This window comes from Emydura macquarii, unplaced genomic scaffold (assembly GCF_026122565.2).
Source record: "Emydura macquarii macquarii isolate MOO-44397 ecotype Brisbane River unplaced genomic scaffold, CSIRO-AGI_Emac_v2 contig_3113, whole genome shotgun sequence".
NCBI classification, from domain to species: Eukaryota; Metazoa; Chordata; order Testudines; family Chelidae; genus Emydura; species Emydura macquarii.
The window spans coordinates 381,900-400,678 of record NW_027133250.1 but is presented as its reverse complement, the minus strand read 5'-3'; the positions used below and the strand labels follow the sequence as shown (position 1 = coordinate 400,678).

At 43.3% G+C, this 18,779-nt stretch overlaps 1 protein-coding gene across 4 annotated transcripts in view; it reads right to left on the bottom strand.

The window, feature by feature from the left end:
* The window catches only part of KDM1A (lysine demethylase 1A), a 111,809-nt gene that overhangs the window by 71,561 nt on the left and 21,469 nt on the right, over window positions 1–18,779 (bottom strand). For 2 of the 4 annotated variants that reach the window (XM_067530770.1, XM_067530768.1), the window contains exons 5-7: window positions 14,311–14,389; window positions 8,429–8,533; window positions 6,719–6,825 (exon numbers count right to left, since the gene is read on the bottom strand). In XM_067530770.1, coding sequence (XP_067386871.1) covers window positions 6,719–6,825; window positions 8,429–8,533; window positions 14,311–14,389 — 291 coding nt within the window. The remainder of the gene's footprint in view (window positions 1–6,718; window positions 6,826–8,428; window positions 8,534–14,310; window positions 14,390–18,779) is intronic. The other 2 variants (XM_067530771.1, XM_067530769.1) reach the window with 1 other exon arrangement.

Genomic DNA, 18,779 nt, shown 5'->3' with positions numbered 1-18,779 from the left:
AAATGTCAATGAATGTGTGTGATGCATTTTATAACCATGATTTCAACCTCTACACTCTCAGCAATGCAAACTAGGAGACTCTGAAATGCTTGAAAGTCATCAGTCACTAGAGCAGGGACTGCCTCATCTGGTCACAAGTCTACGGGGCCAGGTGCAATGCTCAAGGGGGTGATGTGATTGCAGAGTCATTGGCCATTATCTTTGAAAACTCGTGGCAATTGGGGAAGTCCTGGTCGACTGGAAAAAGGCAAATATGGTGCGCATCTTCAGAAAAGGAGGAGAAGGATCCAGGGAACTACTCAGCCTCATCTCAGTCCCTGGAAAAATCATGAAGCAGGTCCTCAACGAATATATTTCAAAGCACTTGGAAGAGAGGAAGGTGATCAGGAACAGTCAGCATGGATTCACAAAGGGCAAGTCATGCCTCATCAATCTGATTGCCTCCTGTGATGAGATGACTAGCTCTGTGGATGTGGGGAAAGCGGTGGATGTGATATATCTTGACTTTAGCACAGCTTTTAATATGGTTTCCCATAGTATTCTTGCCAGCAGGTTAAAGAAGTATGGGTTGGATGAATGGACTATTAGGTGGATGGAAAGCTGGCTAGATCATTAGGCTCAATGGGTAGTGATCAATGGCTCGATGTCTAGTTGGCAGCTGGTAACAAGCTGAGTGCCCCAGGGTTGGTGCTAGGGCCAGTTTTGTTCAACATCTTCATTAATGATCTGGAAGATGGAGTGGATTGCACCCTCAACAAGTTTGCAGATGACACTAAACTGGGGGGAGTGGTAGATACCCTGGAAGGTAGGGATAGGATACAGAGTGACCTAGACAAATTGGAGGATTGGGCCAAAAGAAATATGATGAGACTCAACAAGGACAAGTGCAGAATCCTGCACTTAAGACAGAAGAATCCCATGCACTGCTACATACTGGAAAGCGACTGGCTAGGCAGTAGTTCTGCAGAAAAGGATCTGGGAGTTACAGTGGACAAGAAGCTGTATATGAATCAACAATGTGCCCTAATTGCCAAGAAGGGTAATGGCATATTAGGCTGCATTAGTAGAAGCATTGCCAGCAGATCGAAGGAAGTGATTATTCCCCTCTATACTGCACTGGTGGCGTCACATTTCAAGTAGTATGTCCAGTTTTGGGCCCCCACTGTAGAAAGGATATGGACAAATTGGAGAGAGTCCAGCGGAGGGCAACAAAAATGATTAGGGGGCTGGAGTACTTGACTTATGAGAAGAGGCTGAGGGAACTGGACTTGTTTAGTCTGCAGAGGAGACATGTGAGGGGGCATTTGCTAGCAGCCTTCAACTATTTGAAGGGGGGGTTCCAGGGAGGATGGAGCTAAACTATTCTCAGAGGTGGCAGATGGCAGAACAAAGAATAATAATCTCACACTGCAGTGAGGGAGGTCTAGGTGGGATATTAGGAAACACTTTTTCACCAGGAGAGTGGTGAAGCACTGGAATGGGTTACCTAGGGAGGTGGTAGAATCTCCATCCTTAGAGGTTTTTAAGGCCTGGCTTGACAAAACCCTAGCTGGGATGATTTAGTTGGGGTTGGTCCTGCTTTGAGCAGGGGTTGGACTAGATGATTTCGTGAGGTCCCTTTCAACCCTAATCTTCTATGCTAATGAAAACTTCCAGTGGAGATTGGAGGTGCTGTTCTTCTATGGCTCCCAGCTCCATGAACCTAACATCGAAATCCAACATTGGCAACTGGGTAGCAATGCCACCAAGGAGCCAGATATCTCCTCTTCCTGAATCTACAGGAAGGGATTCTGTTGTGGGATACCTAAGATGATGGTCACCAGTAAGGGCAGGGTGGAAAAGTATAGGTACTTCCTCAGTTGCAGCTGACTGGTTCAATGCCAGTGGTGTCTCTTGTGTTGGCACACTGCAAGAACTCAGAAGAGAGAGAGGGGCATCCCTATTCAACGCTAGGGAGAAGGTAGAATGTGATGACAGTGAAGAAGAGTAGTGCTCTTTGAATGGCAATGCCATGTGGTGGTATCTTGGCCCTGGCTCTGGGTGTTGTGCCAGTGCCAAGGATGTCCTCCTGACAGTTCCATGAAGGCATATATCAGTCCCAGAATCAGTGTAATCAGCACAATGGTTGGCACTGGTGTCTTCAGTGGTGCTGGCTTACCTGGCACCACCACCTCCTTTAATAGAGAACTCAGATGTCCTGTCTTTAGTTCATTGATGTCTCTCTTCCCTCCAGGATGGTGCCCTTTCTGTGTTTGGAGTCATATCTGCTGTCCACCTGACCCTACCTTTCAGTCTCATCCTTGTGTTAGGGTGCCAGTTCCAATGATTATGTCAGTACTGAAGGCACAAATGATGGGCCTGTCTGCGCCAGTGTCTCTGGCAACATTCAATGCCAGAGGCTTAGTGCCAAGGTGATCAGTGTCCATGTGGTCTGTTTTAACTGTGTCTTCTTCCCTGCCTCTCCTTCTCTACTGGACTCCACTGCTTGGAGGGGTTGTCACTGAGTACAACCGTTTCGGTTCTTTGGAGACGGATGCTCTTAGGTCTGAGGTGACTGACATCCATTGTGTTAGTATAGTATCAGCCACGCGTCTCTCGATTGGGGAGTTCTTGAGGACTTAAACACTGAACATGTATCAGGGAAGTGGCTCTCCCCCAGACAGAGAAGTCATTGGTTGTGCCCATGGACCATAAGAACAAGCCCATTGCTGATCAGGCAGGGCTTAAACCCTAAGCGTTACAAGTCTGCCACAGCAGTAGGCGCAAGGCTGCTCACATCTCTGTACAGGGGGTGAATTTTCACTTTTTAAGGGGAACATCCAAACTAAAGAATTAAAGACTGAGGATGAAGATTCAATCCTTTTGACTAGCTCCGTGAAGAGAATCTATGTTCAGAGGAGAACAGCGGGTTAGTCATTCGCCAGGGTCCCATCTTGCTGACACGCGGTAAGTGGGAACTGAGGGCAAATCACATCCACTCTACTTTTTATGCCCTCATGTGAAAGCACAAAATAGCAAAGAGCACATGTACAGCCCTGAGGTATACTGCAATTTAAAAAGAAAAGTCTGATTTTGAATGCAATGGGATACATGCACACCTACAGCAGGAGCCAAACTGACACTCAAACAATTCTCCAGAGGCTTGGAATGGAATGGACTAGATTTGGTTTTATAATCTCAAATTTCAAGCATTAAACTGCTCCTCCAAAGGTTCCACTTGAACATAAGTAGCACAATCTAAAACTAAATAAATTCTCTAACCATCATTCAAAATAAGACAGTATTGTCTTATCTATTAATTGGTACTCTCTTAGGGCTTGTCTTCATTTACCTCAGAGATTCGGCGGCAGTCGACTGGAGTTATGCAAGCTACGCAAAAAACATGCGCAACTCCTGTCGACTTCTCTGCTTCTGTTCCGCGCGCCATCTCCACTGCACTGCACCGACGAGAACCACGTTCCCGTCGACGCAGCACTACGCCACTTGAGAAGGTGGTCTTAATACGTCGATTTCTGGATCTACTGAGCGGATCTTCACTGACCGCTCAGTCGATCCAGAGAAGTCTATCTGACAGCGGCGAATTTGTCACCGTCAGTGAAGACATAGCCTTAGAAGAGCCAACTGCCAATATGGAAAACATCTACTGAGCTCTACCCATTTCAGCTCAGAAGCAGAAAATTATCTTTTCTTAGCACAAGTCACTGACCCTTTAAAAGCCTGCTTGACCCCTACCCCCGAGAACACTTTCAAAACTGGAAAAAAGTGATGTAGAGATCCTGAATTAGCTGATGTCCATCAATGAGAATACCATTAACATGCAAGACAAAAGCTTTCCTATTCTCTTACAAGTAGCCAGCTACCAATCCAGATGATTGCTAGAAAGTAGCATTTTCTATCTTTTAAAATCAACAATTTGGAAGAAAATATGAAATCACTGCTAACATCTGTAGGTGACAAAGATTCATAAGTTACAAAGACAGGGTCACTGATAAAGAATGATTTACATTTAGGGTTGGTCTACACCTATCTCCACGATTCACGCAAAGTACGCAAAGAATTTGCGCAACTCCCATCAACTGCTGTGCCTCTCTTCTGTGCGCAATCGTCACTGCACTGCACACCGTGTTCCTGTCGATGCAGCGCTGTGCCACTTGCTGGGGTGGATTAATAACGTCGACTTCTGAATCGACTGAGTGGGTCTTCACTGATAAGATAAGTCAATCTGACGACGGCGACTTTGTCGTCGTCAGTGTAGACATAGCCATATTAAAATGTCTGTTTTTTGCCTAGCTTTATTTAAGGCTAAGTGTGAGGTGTACATCTAAAAACAAAACAATGTTGGGGACACAGTGCTGGGATCTAACCTGGAGAACAGTAACTATGAAAAGGCCTTGTGGGGTATGCAACAGGAATCCCAGTGGGATGCTATGACAAAAAGAGCTAGTGTTATCCTTGGATGTATACAAATGGGAATATTGAGAAGGAGTAGGATATTACCATCTCTGCTGCTGTTAAAAATTGGACAGAGTTCAGATAAAAGCTACAAAAGTAAGTCATGGTCTAAAGAGCTCAATGTATTCAGCTTAGCAAACAGAATTTGCTAACAGGTGATTTGATCATGATTTAGTAAGTACCTACACAGAGAAGATTTCTAATAGATAAAGACATAAGAGCCAATGGCCACAAGCTGAAGTCAGCAAATTTCAAACTGGAAAGAAAATGCAACTTAAAACAGTGAATGCAATTAACTACTGAACAGCTTACCAAAGAGTGAGTTCTTCACCACCTGGATCTCCTAAAAGGATCAAAACTGGATCTCTTTCTAAAAGATAAGTCCCAATTCAACAACTGAACAAGCTGCACGATTCACAGGGTGAAATTCTATCACCTATATTATACAGGAGCTCAGACTAGATTACCTTATGATCTTAATAGCTAGAATATGAATAGTAAAAGAGAAAAGAAATAAAGAAGAAATAAGCAGATTGGACAACTTCAAAATCTGTATGCTAGACTAATATAAGTGAAACAATTGTGTATTTGTAAAGAAAAGCACTAGGGTCTGTCTGCAGGATTCTGCAACAAAGGAAGCTTATCTTACAGTGTCCGGATTCCAGTGTTTAGACTATTTCGATAACCACTTTCATTCATCTGTAAACTGAAGCCTACAAGACTCCTCCCACTTTTTTAGTTATAAACATAGGGCATGGAGGGGCATCCAATTTTTTAAAAGGACAGCAAATACCAGGGAGGGAAGGCAAGATTAAAGCAAGGACAGATTTTGAGAGTCACACTAACAAAACTCTCTCCAAACCAACTAACAGGTCTGAACTGTGGAAGCTTTTCAGGACTGTACAAAGACTTATCACTTCAGGAGAATAAATTTAGGTATAGAATACCTCCCAGACTCCACACTGATAAAATTAGGTATGCTGGATTCAGATGAAGGCCTGGGTCCTGAAACAAGGGATGGGCAGAGAAGGATTTGAACTCAGGTTCTTAATGAGTGATAAGGATGATTTTCACACAATCCATCTGGATTTTCTTGGTCTTCCTTAGAAGAAAGGAAGTATCTGCGGACCAGATAAACTGGAGGAAAAACTATGCATCCTCCAGGTGTGAGGGTCCCAGGGTCTGTAACAAAACTGAAACAAAGAAGAAACTGATCCAATTAAGGTGGATTCCACAAAGAAATAATAATAGACCTGCTGGATTCAGCTGTTACTCTGGGATGGAGAGTGGTCCTGCTAAGCCTATCCAGCTGGATGTAGGAGTCAGATGGAAGACTCAGACTTTAAGGTCAGAAGGGACCATCATGATCATCTAGTCTCACCTCCTGCACATGACAGGCCTCAGAACCTCACCAACCCACTCCTGCAATAGACCCAGAACCTCTGGCTAAGTTACTCAACTCCTTGAATCATGATTTGAAGACTTCAAGGTACAAAGAATGTATCATTTACACAAGTTTAAACCTGCAAGTGACCTGTGTCCCATGCTGCAGAGGAAGGCGAACCTCCCCTCCGCCCGCTGGGTCTCTGCCAATCTGACCCAAGGGGGAATTTCTTCCCAACCCCAAACATGGCGATCAGTTGGACCCTGAGCATGTGGACAAGACCCACCAGTCAGACACCTGGATTATGCCAGATACCCTTGCCCCAAAGATCATGCTTTCTTTACTCTGGAAAAAGAAAGGGGTTTTGGTTATTTGATATAACTGCAGTGTGTGGTTGTTACATTCTGTATGGACTGTCGGGGGAAGATGAAGGAATGAAAATGAGATCACAAGACTCGCTACTCAAGGAAGCAGATTTTTTGGAACACAAACCTTGGCATGGATAATTACCCTCACCCCAAACAATTGCATCTCAATCTTGGTGGAAAGGGAATATTTGTTAAGGGCTTTCCTAACGATCTTCTGGATTACACAAGAGTGAGATGAAAGCACTGGCTGCAGCCTGTTAGAAAAGCAAGGAGAATGATGGCACCATCACACTCTCTTAAAAGGCAGGGGCTGAGGCACTGAATAAAGAAACTTGAATATTCCTGCTTCTTAGCTGTCCATCTGGATTGGCAACGGCCAGAGTCACAGGTTCACTGGTCTCAGTACATGCTGTCATAGGGCACTCGATCATATCCGTGCCTTATCAGCGGCAATTAATGGCTAAATAAGTTTATTTCATTAGCTAAATTCTCTCTCTGAGCAGCAAGTTCATACCCTGGCTTCCAGAAGTGTGACATCCATCCCAAAACTCTGCAATTGACGAGCCGCAGCCAAGCCAGAGACTCCAGAACCTATAATGATCACCTTGCCAGTCTTCTTAGCTAGAGAAATAAAATCATAAGTTATAGGATAGACGTGTATTGGTGCAAACCTAGGAGTCCAAACTCAATTTCAACCCTGAAATTAGTAAGGATGGAGGTCAGTTTTAAAAGTCTAATAGTAAAATGTAGCTGTGATTGCTTCATCACAGCTAGTTATCAGCAAGAAAACTTTGTGTAATTCTGAATTAAATATAATCAGCACTTAGTAGCCAGCAGAAGTTAATGATGAAAAAAATGCAGGTAAATCACAATCTACATAGAAAGTTAACAGCAACAGTCACCGAACAAAGACCCTATATTGCACATTCAAACAAGGGCATTCTGGCTGGCAGTTATCTGTAACCAGGAGGGATCTCCCCATCAGGCATCTCCAATCTCGGGAAGAGGTAGTTCCAGAGAGATTGTGTAGCTGAGCAAAGGAATCAGCTCACTTGTCACTCTGAAGGAATGAGTTTTGGTTCCTTATCTCTTTCATGGAGGAATAAACTCCAGAGGGCTTGGAAGTTTTGGGCAGGGCTGGGTCAGGTGTTTGTTTCAACATGCAATCTGCAATCCATACACATTGTTCTGCATCTGGACAGGATGCAGACTTACAAGGACACTGAAGTGGTTTTGGTTTAAAAGGGAAAGTTATTTTTAAATAAGAAACCTTCTGAGAAGCCGTAATGGTCTTCCTCTTTTGCTTGGGCTCCCAAGCACAACTCACATTGCACTAAGATTTGAGGTAGTGTCAGTGGAGGTGAATTAGCACAACATCCCTCTCTTCCACAGGTCAGTCATGCACCACCTGTCAACTACAACTCTCTGCTTCCTGGAACCTTCCAAACAGTCCCTGAATTATGCAGGTAGTGGGATCCCCAGAGCAAGGCAATCAGCAAAATATTTCGCATATGTGTAAAAAAACAATAATGCAACTTAGGGAAAACAGAAGAGGAAAAACAACACCTGGGAGCAGGATCCTCAAACTGAGGAGAAAGGGTGAGTAATTTGTGAGGTGACACATAAGGGCTCGTCTACATATAAAATTGCACTGCTTTAACTATACAGGTAGAGACAGACTCTTCCTCTCCCCCCCACCCCACCACGATAATATCTTTAAAGAATTTAGGTTCTATAAAAAATAAAATAGAAAACCTATATACAACTTTATAGAACTAAAGAAAATGTAATGTTCTTGCACAATAAAATTAGAATTTATTTCTCAGTCACTTCACTGGGACTAAGATCACAGCAAGTTTGGAAGTTTTAAATTCCAAGTGTTACACAAACACACAATAAAAAGTCTGAAATATTCAATGTGAAATATTTTTCACTCCCAAGTAACTCAAATGCAGGACAGGCAGCACTCATATTGTGGTGGTGAATGACAGAAATATCTACAAATATATCTTCAAACTTTTCAAATAATTCACCTTTGGATTTAAAAAAAAAAAAAATGCAGAATTTCAGCCAAAAAGGAAAATGTTGGGAGTCAAATTAGGCCTGTCACACAGCAGGCCCCTCTCAAGCCTTTACTACTGTCCCAATATCACAATGCTAAAAATAAGGTCATATTTTGGGCCCACAGATCACACAGAAGAATAATTCTTTAATATGAAATCACCTGTAAACTTACTTGGTAGAGGTTTTACCCTTTTGTAGATACCGAAATTGATTAGACCATGACGCTCTAGATAGCTGTGTACTCTGTGAACTAGCACAGTGTCACCTACAGAATAAGAAAGATCAAATAATTATGTGTTTTTAATTACTCTTTATATTAAAACAATCCATAGTGACATTTATTGCTTGGCCTAATGGATTTACACAGAGTGAAGAAATACTTAGAATGGTGCTCACCTTTAATATAGCTAACCACACCCACATCACCGATATGTATCAGTGTAAAAGAGACCATTTACTGTGCAAGTTTCACCCCACCTTTGGTACCCTTGGTGAAGAGTGATGCAGCTGCTTTGCATGGCCCACAGCACTAAGAACCAAAGGGATCAGCTAGCTCTTCCTTGGTTATCCAGTATGCAGTGCAGCTGTTTGTCTGCATTAGCGCGCACTGTATTTTTAAGAGATTAAATCAAATTTTTTGTATATGAAGATGTTTGATTGGGGAACTGGGTCCAGTCATGGTGTTACTAGTAGATAATAAACAAGGTCTCTTCTTTTTCACATATTCCTGCTAAAATATGTGAGGTCAATTCAAATGAATTCATTTCTGGGGTTCTAGCATTCCCAGTTCCCCTAAAACCATCTCCTCCAGTCAAGCAAAGAGAGCTACCACACTGTCACTGATTCTCACCAAACTACTCATCTAAAGCATGTTCAGTTGGGGGAAGTCTGCTCCTTCCTGTCCACGCTACCTGTACACTGCTTAAAGATGGTGCTCACCTCCTTACTTTTTCACTTCAAGGACTGTGAATGTGATGGGCAGGGAGAGAGTGTGCGCCTTGGCGTGTTTGGCCCTCCATTTTATAGTGTCAGTCCCCCTCTCGAAAAACATTTTCAGCTGAGATTTAGGAGACAAAGAGTCTATGTGGAAAGATGTTCTCTGCTGGTTGTTTCCATCTGTTTGAACTTCCTTTGTCTCTCCTTCCTGCTTGATGAAGGAAGGCACTTCCTTTCTCTCCCTGCCCATCACATTCATGGCATCTGAAGCAAAAAAGCAAGCAGCCACTGGACTGGGAGAAGGGGTCCTGACCTAAGAAGTCTGTTTAGTAAGACTGCTGAAAGTATGTGGTGAGAAAGTTTTGCTTTGAACTTAACAGTTGTTAAATTAGGCCCGAGTTGTGTTATCTTTATTTTTCTTGTAACCATTTCTGACTTTTATGCCTCGTTACTTGTATTACTTATCTCTTCTCTTTGAAGTTAATAAAACTAATTTTATTATTTTATCTAACCCACCTGTTTAAATTGAAGTGTTTGGGAAACTCCATTTGGGGTGGCAAGTTGTGTGCATATTACTTCTATTACAGAAATAACAGATTTTATATAAATGTGTCTTGTCCAGAAGAGGGCTGGGTAGTACAGGACATACATTTCTGGGGGGAAACCTAAGACTGGGGGCATGTTGGGGTCGTCCTGCAGGATAACCAAGGCTAGTAAGAGCCAAGGTGTGGCTGGCTGGCTGCAGCACACACAATTATGGCTGAGAGTGATTTGCATGCTGGAGGTTGTTTGTGAGCAGTCCAGGCTGAAGACTACAGAAGCAGAGCATTGTATAGGGCACCCCATGTTAGAGGGCAAGGGTGACACAGCTACTCATTAGTCTGGATTGTGCCTTGGTATGTCACTCTACCCTGCTCGCTGGGCCACAGACAGCTCTGCAAGGACTTGGTCCATTCAGCTTCTATTTATTCATAAATGATAAAACCAGAGGTGACTAAGAGGTGACCACTGTGATAATCCAATCCTGATTTAAAAATTGCTAGTGATGAAGAATCCACCACACTTACTAAATTGTTCCAGTGATTAATTGCCATCACGGTTAAAAAACTGATCTCATTTCTAGTCTGCTTTTGCCTAGCGTCCGCTTCCAATCACTGGAGCTTATTATACCTTTCCTCTGATCCATTGGAGAGCTCATTATCAAAGCTCTGTTCCCCATTCAGGTACTTAAACTGAGATCAAGTCATCCCTTAACTTTCCCTCTTTGTTAAGGTAAACAGACCAAACTCCTTAAAGTCTATAACTATAAGGCATGTTTTCCAATCCCCTAAATCACTCTTGTGGCTCTTCTCTGAAACCTCTCCAATTTACCAACATGCTTCTTGAATTGTGGACACAACAACTGGACACAGAATTCTAGCAGCAGTCACACGCCAACTGCAGAGCTAAAATAACCCCCTTGTTCCTACTTTATAATGCCCTGTTTATATATCTAAAGACTGCATTAGCTATTCTGGCTACAGCTTCACACTAGAAGCTCATGGTCAGCTAATTATTCATCATGACTCCCAAGTCTTTACATCTGGAAGCTATGACTCTGAAAGTCCCCCATCCTGTAAGACTGGCCTACACTCTTTGTACCACCTTCTGCCATGATGTACATTAGAACAGGAAAGAATGAACCTGATTCTGTGCCTTCTGGGACACATCCACTCTCCAGCCCGAATTCCCTCGGAGAAGAATCTATCATCCTGACACAAACAGAGGAGGTTGACATTTCCTGGAAACCATTAGGTATTTCCATGCTAGACAGGGGTGCTATATACTGGCCAATCAGAGCAGAACTTAGCAAACAGCTTAAGATAGCATCCATCACTTGTCAGCAGTCATTCCAGTATATATTGCACACAATACGACTATTGTTTTGGGGTCTGATTTTAAGTCACAATCATTTGACAATCATTTATTCAACACTGTGGCTAGTCTGCAATTGTTTATGTAAAGTAGGTCTAACTGCAAAACTGAAGCAGTATCTATCTGCAAGAACTGAGGTGGCCTTATTGAGACATCGAGCAATGATCAATCAGTCCTTAAAAATCTTAAAGGGCTGGAGATTCCAGCACCTCCCTCGGTACATCGCTAGTTTATGATCACGGATTCAGTATTTGGCACAAGTCTGCCTTAGCATTTGCTTATATCTGCTTTCATTTCTTCATACAACCCCATCTATTCACTCTGCTCCCCGAAAACCTCCCTTTCTAGTCCTAGTCATGACTGCCTTTTTCATACTACACCCTATGCCTGGGACTTTCTCCCAGTTCTTGAGCACCATGCTGCTTCTCTTCTCTTCACTAACGTCCTCCCCAGAACTTTAAGTCTGCCTTCATTCATAGCCATTATTTATTCCCACATTTCATTAGTTGTGTTGCATTTAACAAATTGGTAATTCCCTGGAATACTGGCAAAGCACCACAAATCCAAATCGGAGTAGCGGCATGTGGAATACTTGTGCTATAGGTAAGTTGGGAAACATTTTCCATTGTAATCCTTCTCTTCATCTCCAATGCTGGAATATTCACAGTGGAGCAGATACTTCTTATGCTTCCTCTATGCCTGAAGGTGAGTGTTGTTAGGAAAGATGAACACAGTCCCATGAGCTGTTTTGGATGAACAGGAGAAGGAAAGAGCCCATACTTTGTCCAAAGGGATGGCTGTAATCCTGTACCTGATTGGTGGGCTAAGTGTGACTACAACAATCCTTGCATCATCAAATGCTGTACTCTCCTATTTAACTAAATGCTGCAGCTACTCATCTTCCTCTCTAGTGCAACACAATGAGCTCCATAAGATGTAAAGTAGAATCCTTAATGGTTTCTAAAAGGAAGAGGAATTTAATTGTGCATTTTTTTCCACAAACTAGGGTGAAATGAAGGGGATGACCAGTCAACCATTCTGATACTTCGTCATTCTCTGTTCCTAGAAGTACAAAGACTCAAGAAATTGTTCTGACTGCTAATTCTTTCAAGAGGTAATCATTGTTTGAATCTCATTGCTCTTCAACCTCTTCTCATATTGAATAAGTCTTCTGAGCAACCTGGGAATGTGTATGTTTAGAGGTCATATACTTAGAGGTAGACGATGCCACAAATGGAGATGGCAGGGGCTCAAAAATCTGGGTCAGTACATAGCATACCTATATGTACCTATTTGGGAGCTCCAAATAGGCCCAATGTCAGCAGTAAATTGATGCATATGATATATGTAGTATTACCAGATCAATGGTTACTAGGTGGTTGGTAGCCACTCAAAGTAGAAAGCTGTGTGCTATTACCACTACTACAAGCTTTGACATTTGGAGGGCTTTTCCACCTCAGGCACAGTCAGATAAACATCTCTGTGGGATTTGTGTCTAGACTTAACTTTACTGATGTCAAGGCCTGCCCTTTCAGATCTGGAATAGTTAGTTCATGGAGTTAATTCAAAACTACATTATGCAGCCTCTTGTATTTACAGAGTGAAGTGACTGTCTTCAGACTACAGCAAACTACTGCTGCAGAATGGAACTGTTCTAGTCAAAGGTGGACATGGAGCAGTTGCTAATAATAATAGCAACTAGAAACAGTTGCTAGTAAAATGTCTTAAAGGTTCAGAACTTTGGGCTTGGAACATTCTGGCCAAGCCTCAAAGGAGAAGTAGAAATCCAAGTGGGGAATTTCTTACACTTACTCTGAGAATTCTCCAGTGACAGCATGTGTTCCACCAACATCTTCCCACAACAAGGAAGATTGCATTTCTTACTTTAGGAATCAAATTCGTGTGGTGTGGTGTGACAGGGTCAGACCGGATGGCTATCGGAGAGTGCTAGAAGGCCAATATATCAGCCCCAGGATCAGCATGTCCCTTTTCCCCTGGTAGCTGAGCAGGGGTTACTCCCGGTTAATTAATACACTTGGAGCCAATCAAGGCCCCCCCTAGAACTTGTTAAAAGCCTCCCCTGCAGAGACAGGGTGTGGCTGGAGTTGTGGGAGTGAGGCGAGCTACCAGAGTGTGTGAGCAGGCAGGACGCTGTCAGAAGCCAGAAGGGTTTAGGAGAAGGAGCAGAATGCTGGCAAGGGAGAACCATGCAGGAACAAAGACGGGGGGAGGGAAAAACCCTGCCCAAAGAGGGCAAAGGACCTTTCCCAGGCCTGGAGGCCTAAGGAAAAAGACACTGCCAGAAGGGGAAGATTGAACTGGACATTTGGGTTCGGTACTACCACACACAGTGGGGCTGTCAGAGGTCAAGAGCCTTCCCTGGCAAGGAGGGCCAGGAAGGGCCCCTGTCTGAGCAGAGTATGGACATGAAGTCAAGGGGCACAGGGAAGTAACCTAGGGAAGCTAGCAGCTTTCCTGAAGCCACAACGCAAAGCTGCTACTTGCAGGGTCCCTGGGTTGGGGCCTGGAGTCGAGGGTGGGACCGGGTCCCCCCATCCCACTGGCCATTCTACGAGAACCAGGGACAGGACTGAGAGCCAGTAGGCAGCGACCATCTTAAGGCAGCTGTATTACCCTCACCCACCACTAGAGGGTGGAAGAACACTAAGGGTGAAGCAGTTCTCTGACCTACCGCTAGAAGAAAGCGCTAAACCCACCGAGGTAGAGGAAGAGTTTTGTCACTGTGGATATAGTCATGTTTAAGATTCACTTTGGCACAACTGGTAAACCACTTAAAACAGCAATCACTGTAAAACACATGAGGTTCTCTATAAATTAATTTTCACTCCTAATGATCTCATAAGAAAGAGGAGAAATTAATCTCTATAGTGAGATTATGCTGTGAGGAACTATAACGTGACAGCATTCACTTTTGCTTGGAAACGCTCTTCAGAAAGTCAATTTAGAAGTGTTCCCACAACCAGCTTAAATAGATGTCCAATAAACATTCTCCTCAATTTTCTATCCAACATTCAATGGACTCCTCTTTAATAGTCAAACATTATGGCTCTAAGAACAGAAGAAATAATTGTTTGGGACCTTGCTGACAGTCCTCTTGATCTGAAGCAGCTTCTTTTCAGCAGACTGAAAAATAGCAGCAACGAGGTTTCACTGAAAAAATTGTCAACTTACTGTTATAAGGTGCTTCAAGTTGTTGAAGAGTTGCTTCGAATGTCAGCTGAATCTTTGGGTTGTCCAACCAAAGCTGCAACTGTATTTAAATGAATATAGTATATATGTATACATGGAGAAACAAATATCACACTGACGATACATCTTTAATATTGTAATGAAGTTTCAACTCATAAGAACTCAAAAAAAAAATTATTTTTGTACTGCTGTCATAGGCAACAAGGAGTAAAAACCATATATAATGTGGACTTCTTATCTTTCTAGGATACCCTTCTAAGAAAGCCTATGATTAACACACATTAAGGTTGCAAAATGGAAGTACCAGAACATTTGCGAGTATAACCTTAATTCACCTTCTTGTGTATGTTATCACTGAGGTTAAGATTCTGTCACAGGTAAGAATAAGGGACAGATCACAGGCAATAAACAAAAATTCACAGAAGCCCAGGACCTGTCCTTAACTTTTACTAAAAATATCCTGGTGGGAGAAGTGAGGAGGGACAACAAACAGAGCACTGCTGGTGGCATGCAGCTTCTCCTGCAGCAGAGGCTGACCACCACCATTGCTCCAGTCCCAGGGAGCCTGACCCAATCCCGACCAGCTGTTCCAGCAGCTGACCAACATCCAGCTGTTCCTGTGACTTGTTACCTGTCAGGTCTGTGTTCTTGGGGAACCAAGGTGCAAAACCCCTACTCTCTCTGGCTCACCTGAATCCGCCCCTGCCTAGCCTCTGCTTGAACCAGAAACCAAAAGCAATGAAAAGGCAGTGGGAGACACACCTAAACCCCTCCAAACAAGGGTGATAGGATTAAGGCAACTCCCCTAGCTTCATCTACATCAAAGATGTAAAAAGGAGGCATCTCGATTAGCATATCGAATGGAGAACAGAAGCCTCATCTACATCGAAGATGGAACAAGAATTAGCATACCGAATGGAGAACCAAGCTTCAAAGCAAGAACCGCACTGAATTCTGGGATTGGCAAAGCAGGGACACACTGCATGATGGGAGATCTCTGCTCCTGATGTAAATGAACCCACACCTGCACACACCCAGCTCTGCAGTTATCAGACCATTCTAGTTATTGATATCCAAAACACTGAATCTGCCTGATTGCATTATGAGTTCCCTCAAGGAACACTGCCCACAGCCAGGAATGATCAGCTCCTATTGTCCAGCATAAAGAAAACCACTCTGGTATACTCTCTTGAGTCATTGTTTACTCATAAACAAACCTAGTGTTCTCCCTTGTTTCTTCCTTCCAAAAACCCCTACCCAGGTTCAAACCTTGGTTCTGACGCATGGATCCAAATGCTGCATCAGCTCCACTGGGACTTCCCTTTTCCTGACTAACTGTGTGGGAGGCTCTGCCTGTCTCAAGCGCTCCATACCCTAAGCTGAACAGCCTGTCTCCTGAGAACCTTTGAGCTACATGGAGTGGTGAGATCCCCCATCTTTTCCCTCAACACTCTCTCCCTCTCTTTTGGTCCAGGTATAACTTTCTACTTTTGTAATCAAACCTGGGATAGTTTTCTCCAATACCTCAAATGAAACTGTGTAGTAGTGTAAGCGTTTGATTGTTTCTCTCCCCTTATATGATATTACTATTAGTATCATAAGTTTTATATACCTAGCAATAAACTAACTGTTATAACCAAGCTGATTACCAGTCTCTCTCTCCAAACTTCATTTACTCCTTTGTGTTCTTGGCTTCCCTCTCCTGCTCTGCAGCCACGCTTCTTTTACCTCAGCCAAAGATCCCTGGACTGTCCAAAAATCCTGTGGGGTTTGCTCATCAAGGGGGTTACTGCTAGAACTATTGTAGAGTGAGGGGGGACGCAGCTGAGAAGTGCTGCTCTGCCTAGCTTGTGGAGTCCAGGGGCATATAAGGGGTCACCTGAAAGTGCTGTTTAACCCATCCTGATTGAGTCCAGGGGCAAATAAGGGGGGCAGCTGAAAAGTATTGTTTGGACCCAGCCTGCCCAGAACTGCGCTCTATTCTGGTGCGGTGCAAAGGGGCATATAAGGGTGGCCGCTGAAGGTGCTGTGTCACCCAGACTGCTGAGTTCAGGGACATATAAGGGGTCAGCTGAGAGTGCTGATAGCCCGGTCCGCTCAGACACACTCGGTTAATCTGGCATGTGCGTGTGTATATGTAGGGGGTTTATTTGAATCTGGGGCTGGAGGAACCCAGCCCTGAAAACCTTAGGTCCTGCAGGATAGCACCATTGGGAGGGGACGTGTAGCCATATGAACACAGAAGTAACACAAGCAGTACATTAATAGAATCATACACCCTCCTTCCAAGAAAGTAACCCTAATAAATGAGCGAACCTCAAGGTGGCAGGCAAATCTGGTACCAGGCAGGAGCTGACCGTCACCACTCCAGCCCCAGAGGTGCTGAGATCTGCTCCAGCCCCGCCCCCCCAGAAGTAGTCACAGAAGTCCGTGACTTCTGTGACAGAATCATATCCTTAGTAAATAATTTATTATGGTATTTCCCGATTTCTGAGTGCTTGCCTTTGCAACCCCAACATTCTTCCAATGCAGTTTCTTTGTAACATTGTGTTTACATACACCCAGCACATACAGAGTAGTGCCATTCATGAGATCAACTTCCATGTCATATGATAAATTGCATTCATCTTGCATCTTCAGCCATCTCACCTATACTGAGAACACTAATCCATCTTTAATAAAAGGTTAAAAGGATTGTTAATGGGATGTTTGCCCTGGTATTAAGCAGATGTAAGTCTCTGTATAACAAACCCTGAATCTTGTTTAATGCCACTTCTATAGGACAGTGACTAGGTTGTTAACACCTTTGATCCATTTATTCCATCTAAATTTATATAACAGTAGGCAGCATTAGGTGCAGGAGTGATCGTGTGACTTTTCCATGGTATTATTGTACGTTATCTTTTTCCTTCTCAGGTTCTGTAAGTGGACTGCGGTCAGTATTCTCACAGCTGTACTTTCTAACATTCAGGAACTCATTCCTGGAATCAGATGGCTCTATAATACATTTTCAATATTATGAATGGACTGAGCTCCAGGTTCAAGCAGTGAAATTCATGAATAGTTTTGCAGCCACAAGACAATCAGGAATGTCAGTGCTGATTACCTGGGGGCATTACAAAACCACCCTTCTTCAACAGATGGTGACTGAAGAGCCTGCTTTTCATTTAATAGAAAATGCCCATTGAATAGGACAAGGGTTGTTCAGTGTGGATGAAACTGAATGTGTACAAAATGACGATGAAAAACTACTGCTCACGGTTGTTTTTGAAAAACTTGACAATCCTTTTTACTTTTGACACATGATAAAGTTGTCATCTCTTCAACACCACCACTGAAGAGCTGCATTGTATGGGCAGCACATCCATAACACAGAAGTTGTTAGATACTCATTTATCAACAAAGCCAAGCAGCTTTCATATTAGCCACATTGTCGATAACTAAAATAACCTTCCATGGACCCAATTCATTGATTATATTTTTAAACTGGTCAGCCCTATATAGGGTTGTGTGATGATACTCAGTTGTGCACTGGGATGAGCAAAACACTGGTTGTGAAGTTGAAATCTTATAATGAACAGCACTCTATCCATCCAGACACTATAGACTTGTGAAAAAGTGAGTTCTTATTTTGCAAGCTCCTCCCATCAACCGCTCCAGCATGCAGAGTCTTCCTGCAAACAGGGGCCTACATGGTACTTTGCAGGAGTTTTCAAAGCATTGAAGAAGGAGTTTTCAATGGTGAAGCACATGAAGCAGCAAAATTTTTATTAGAAGATGAAGAAATAGAATTAGCTTCACTTTCATAGTCACTCATATCGCTCATGATTATGCTGCTGAAGTAGTAATAGGAGAATGCACAGACGGAAACAAATTTTGATGCAAACCTATTCTCCCTTTCTTGCTGTTTGACTGCAATAATCTTTGACCATAGCTAAACGCAGACCACAAGAATTAAAATGTATCTCCATTCTGTCTACCTATCACATATTCAGAAGAGAATTTGCACTTAGCTTTAACAGTTTTTCCATGTTCAGTTTGTCACCTTTTGAGGTTCTATCTAGACCAGTGAGGTGGCGTCACTGCCTGCCCTATAACCCCAGGTGCCTTAAAATGCTCTGCTGCTGTAGCCCCGTTGTCTGGATGCTCCCAGCCAACACACAAGCATGCACTGAGTGTCTGTATTACAAGCAGCCCTGATTCAGTGACACTGACTCCAGTAGCCTGCTTGTTATCGCCACAGCTATGCTCTGATCTTCACCAGCCTTGGTTACTACTAGCCTAGTGACCCCAACCCCAAATTTCCCTGTAGCTGTCCACCCTGAAATGTCCAGCTCTCTCCTGGACCCCTGTGAAAAAGAATGTTTGTTTGATCTGTTAAACAGGATACCTAGCACCTTGCCACATTAATTGGAGTTAATTATTTCAATTCAAACATAGCCCTGGGTTGG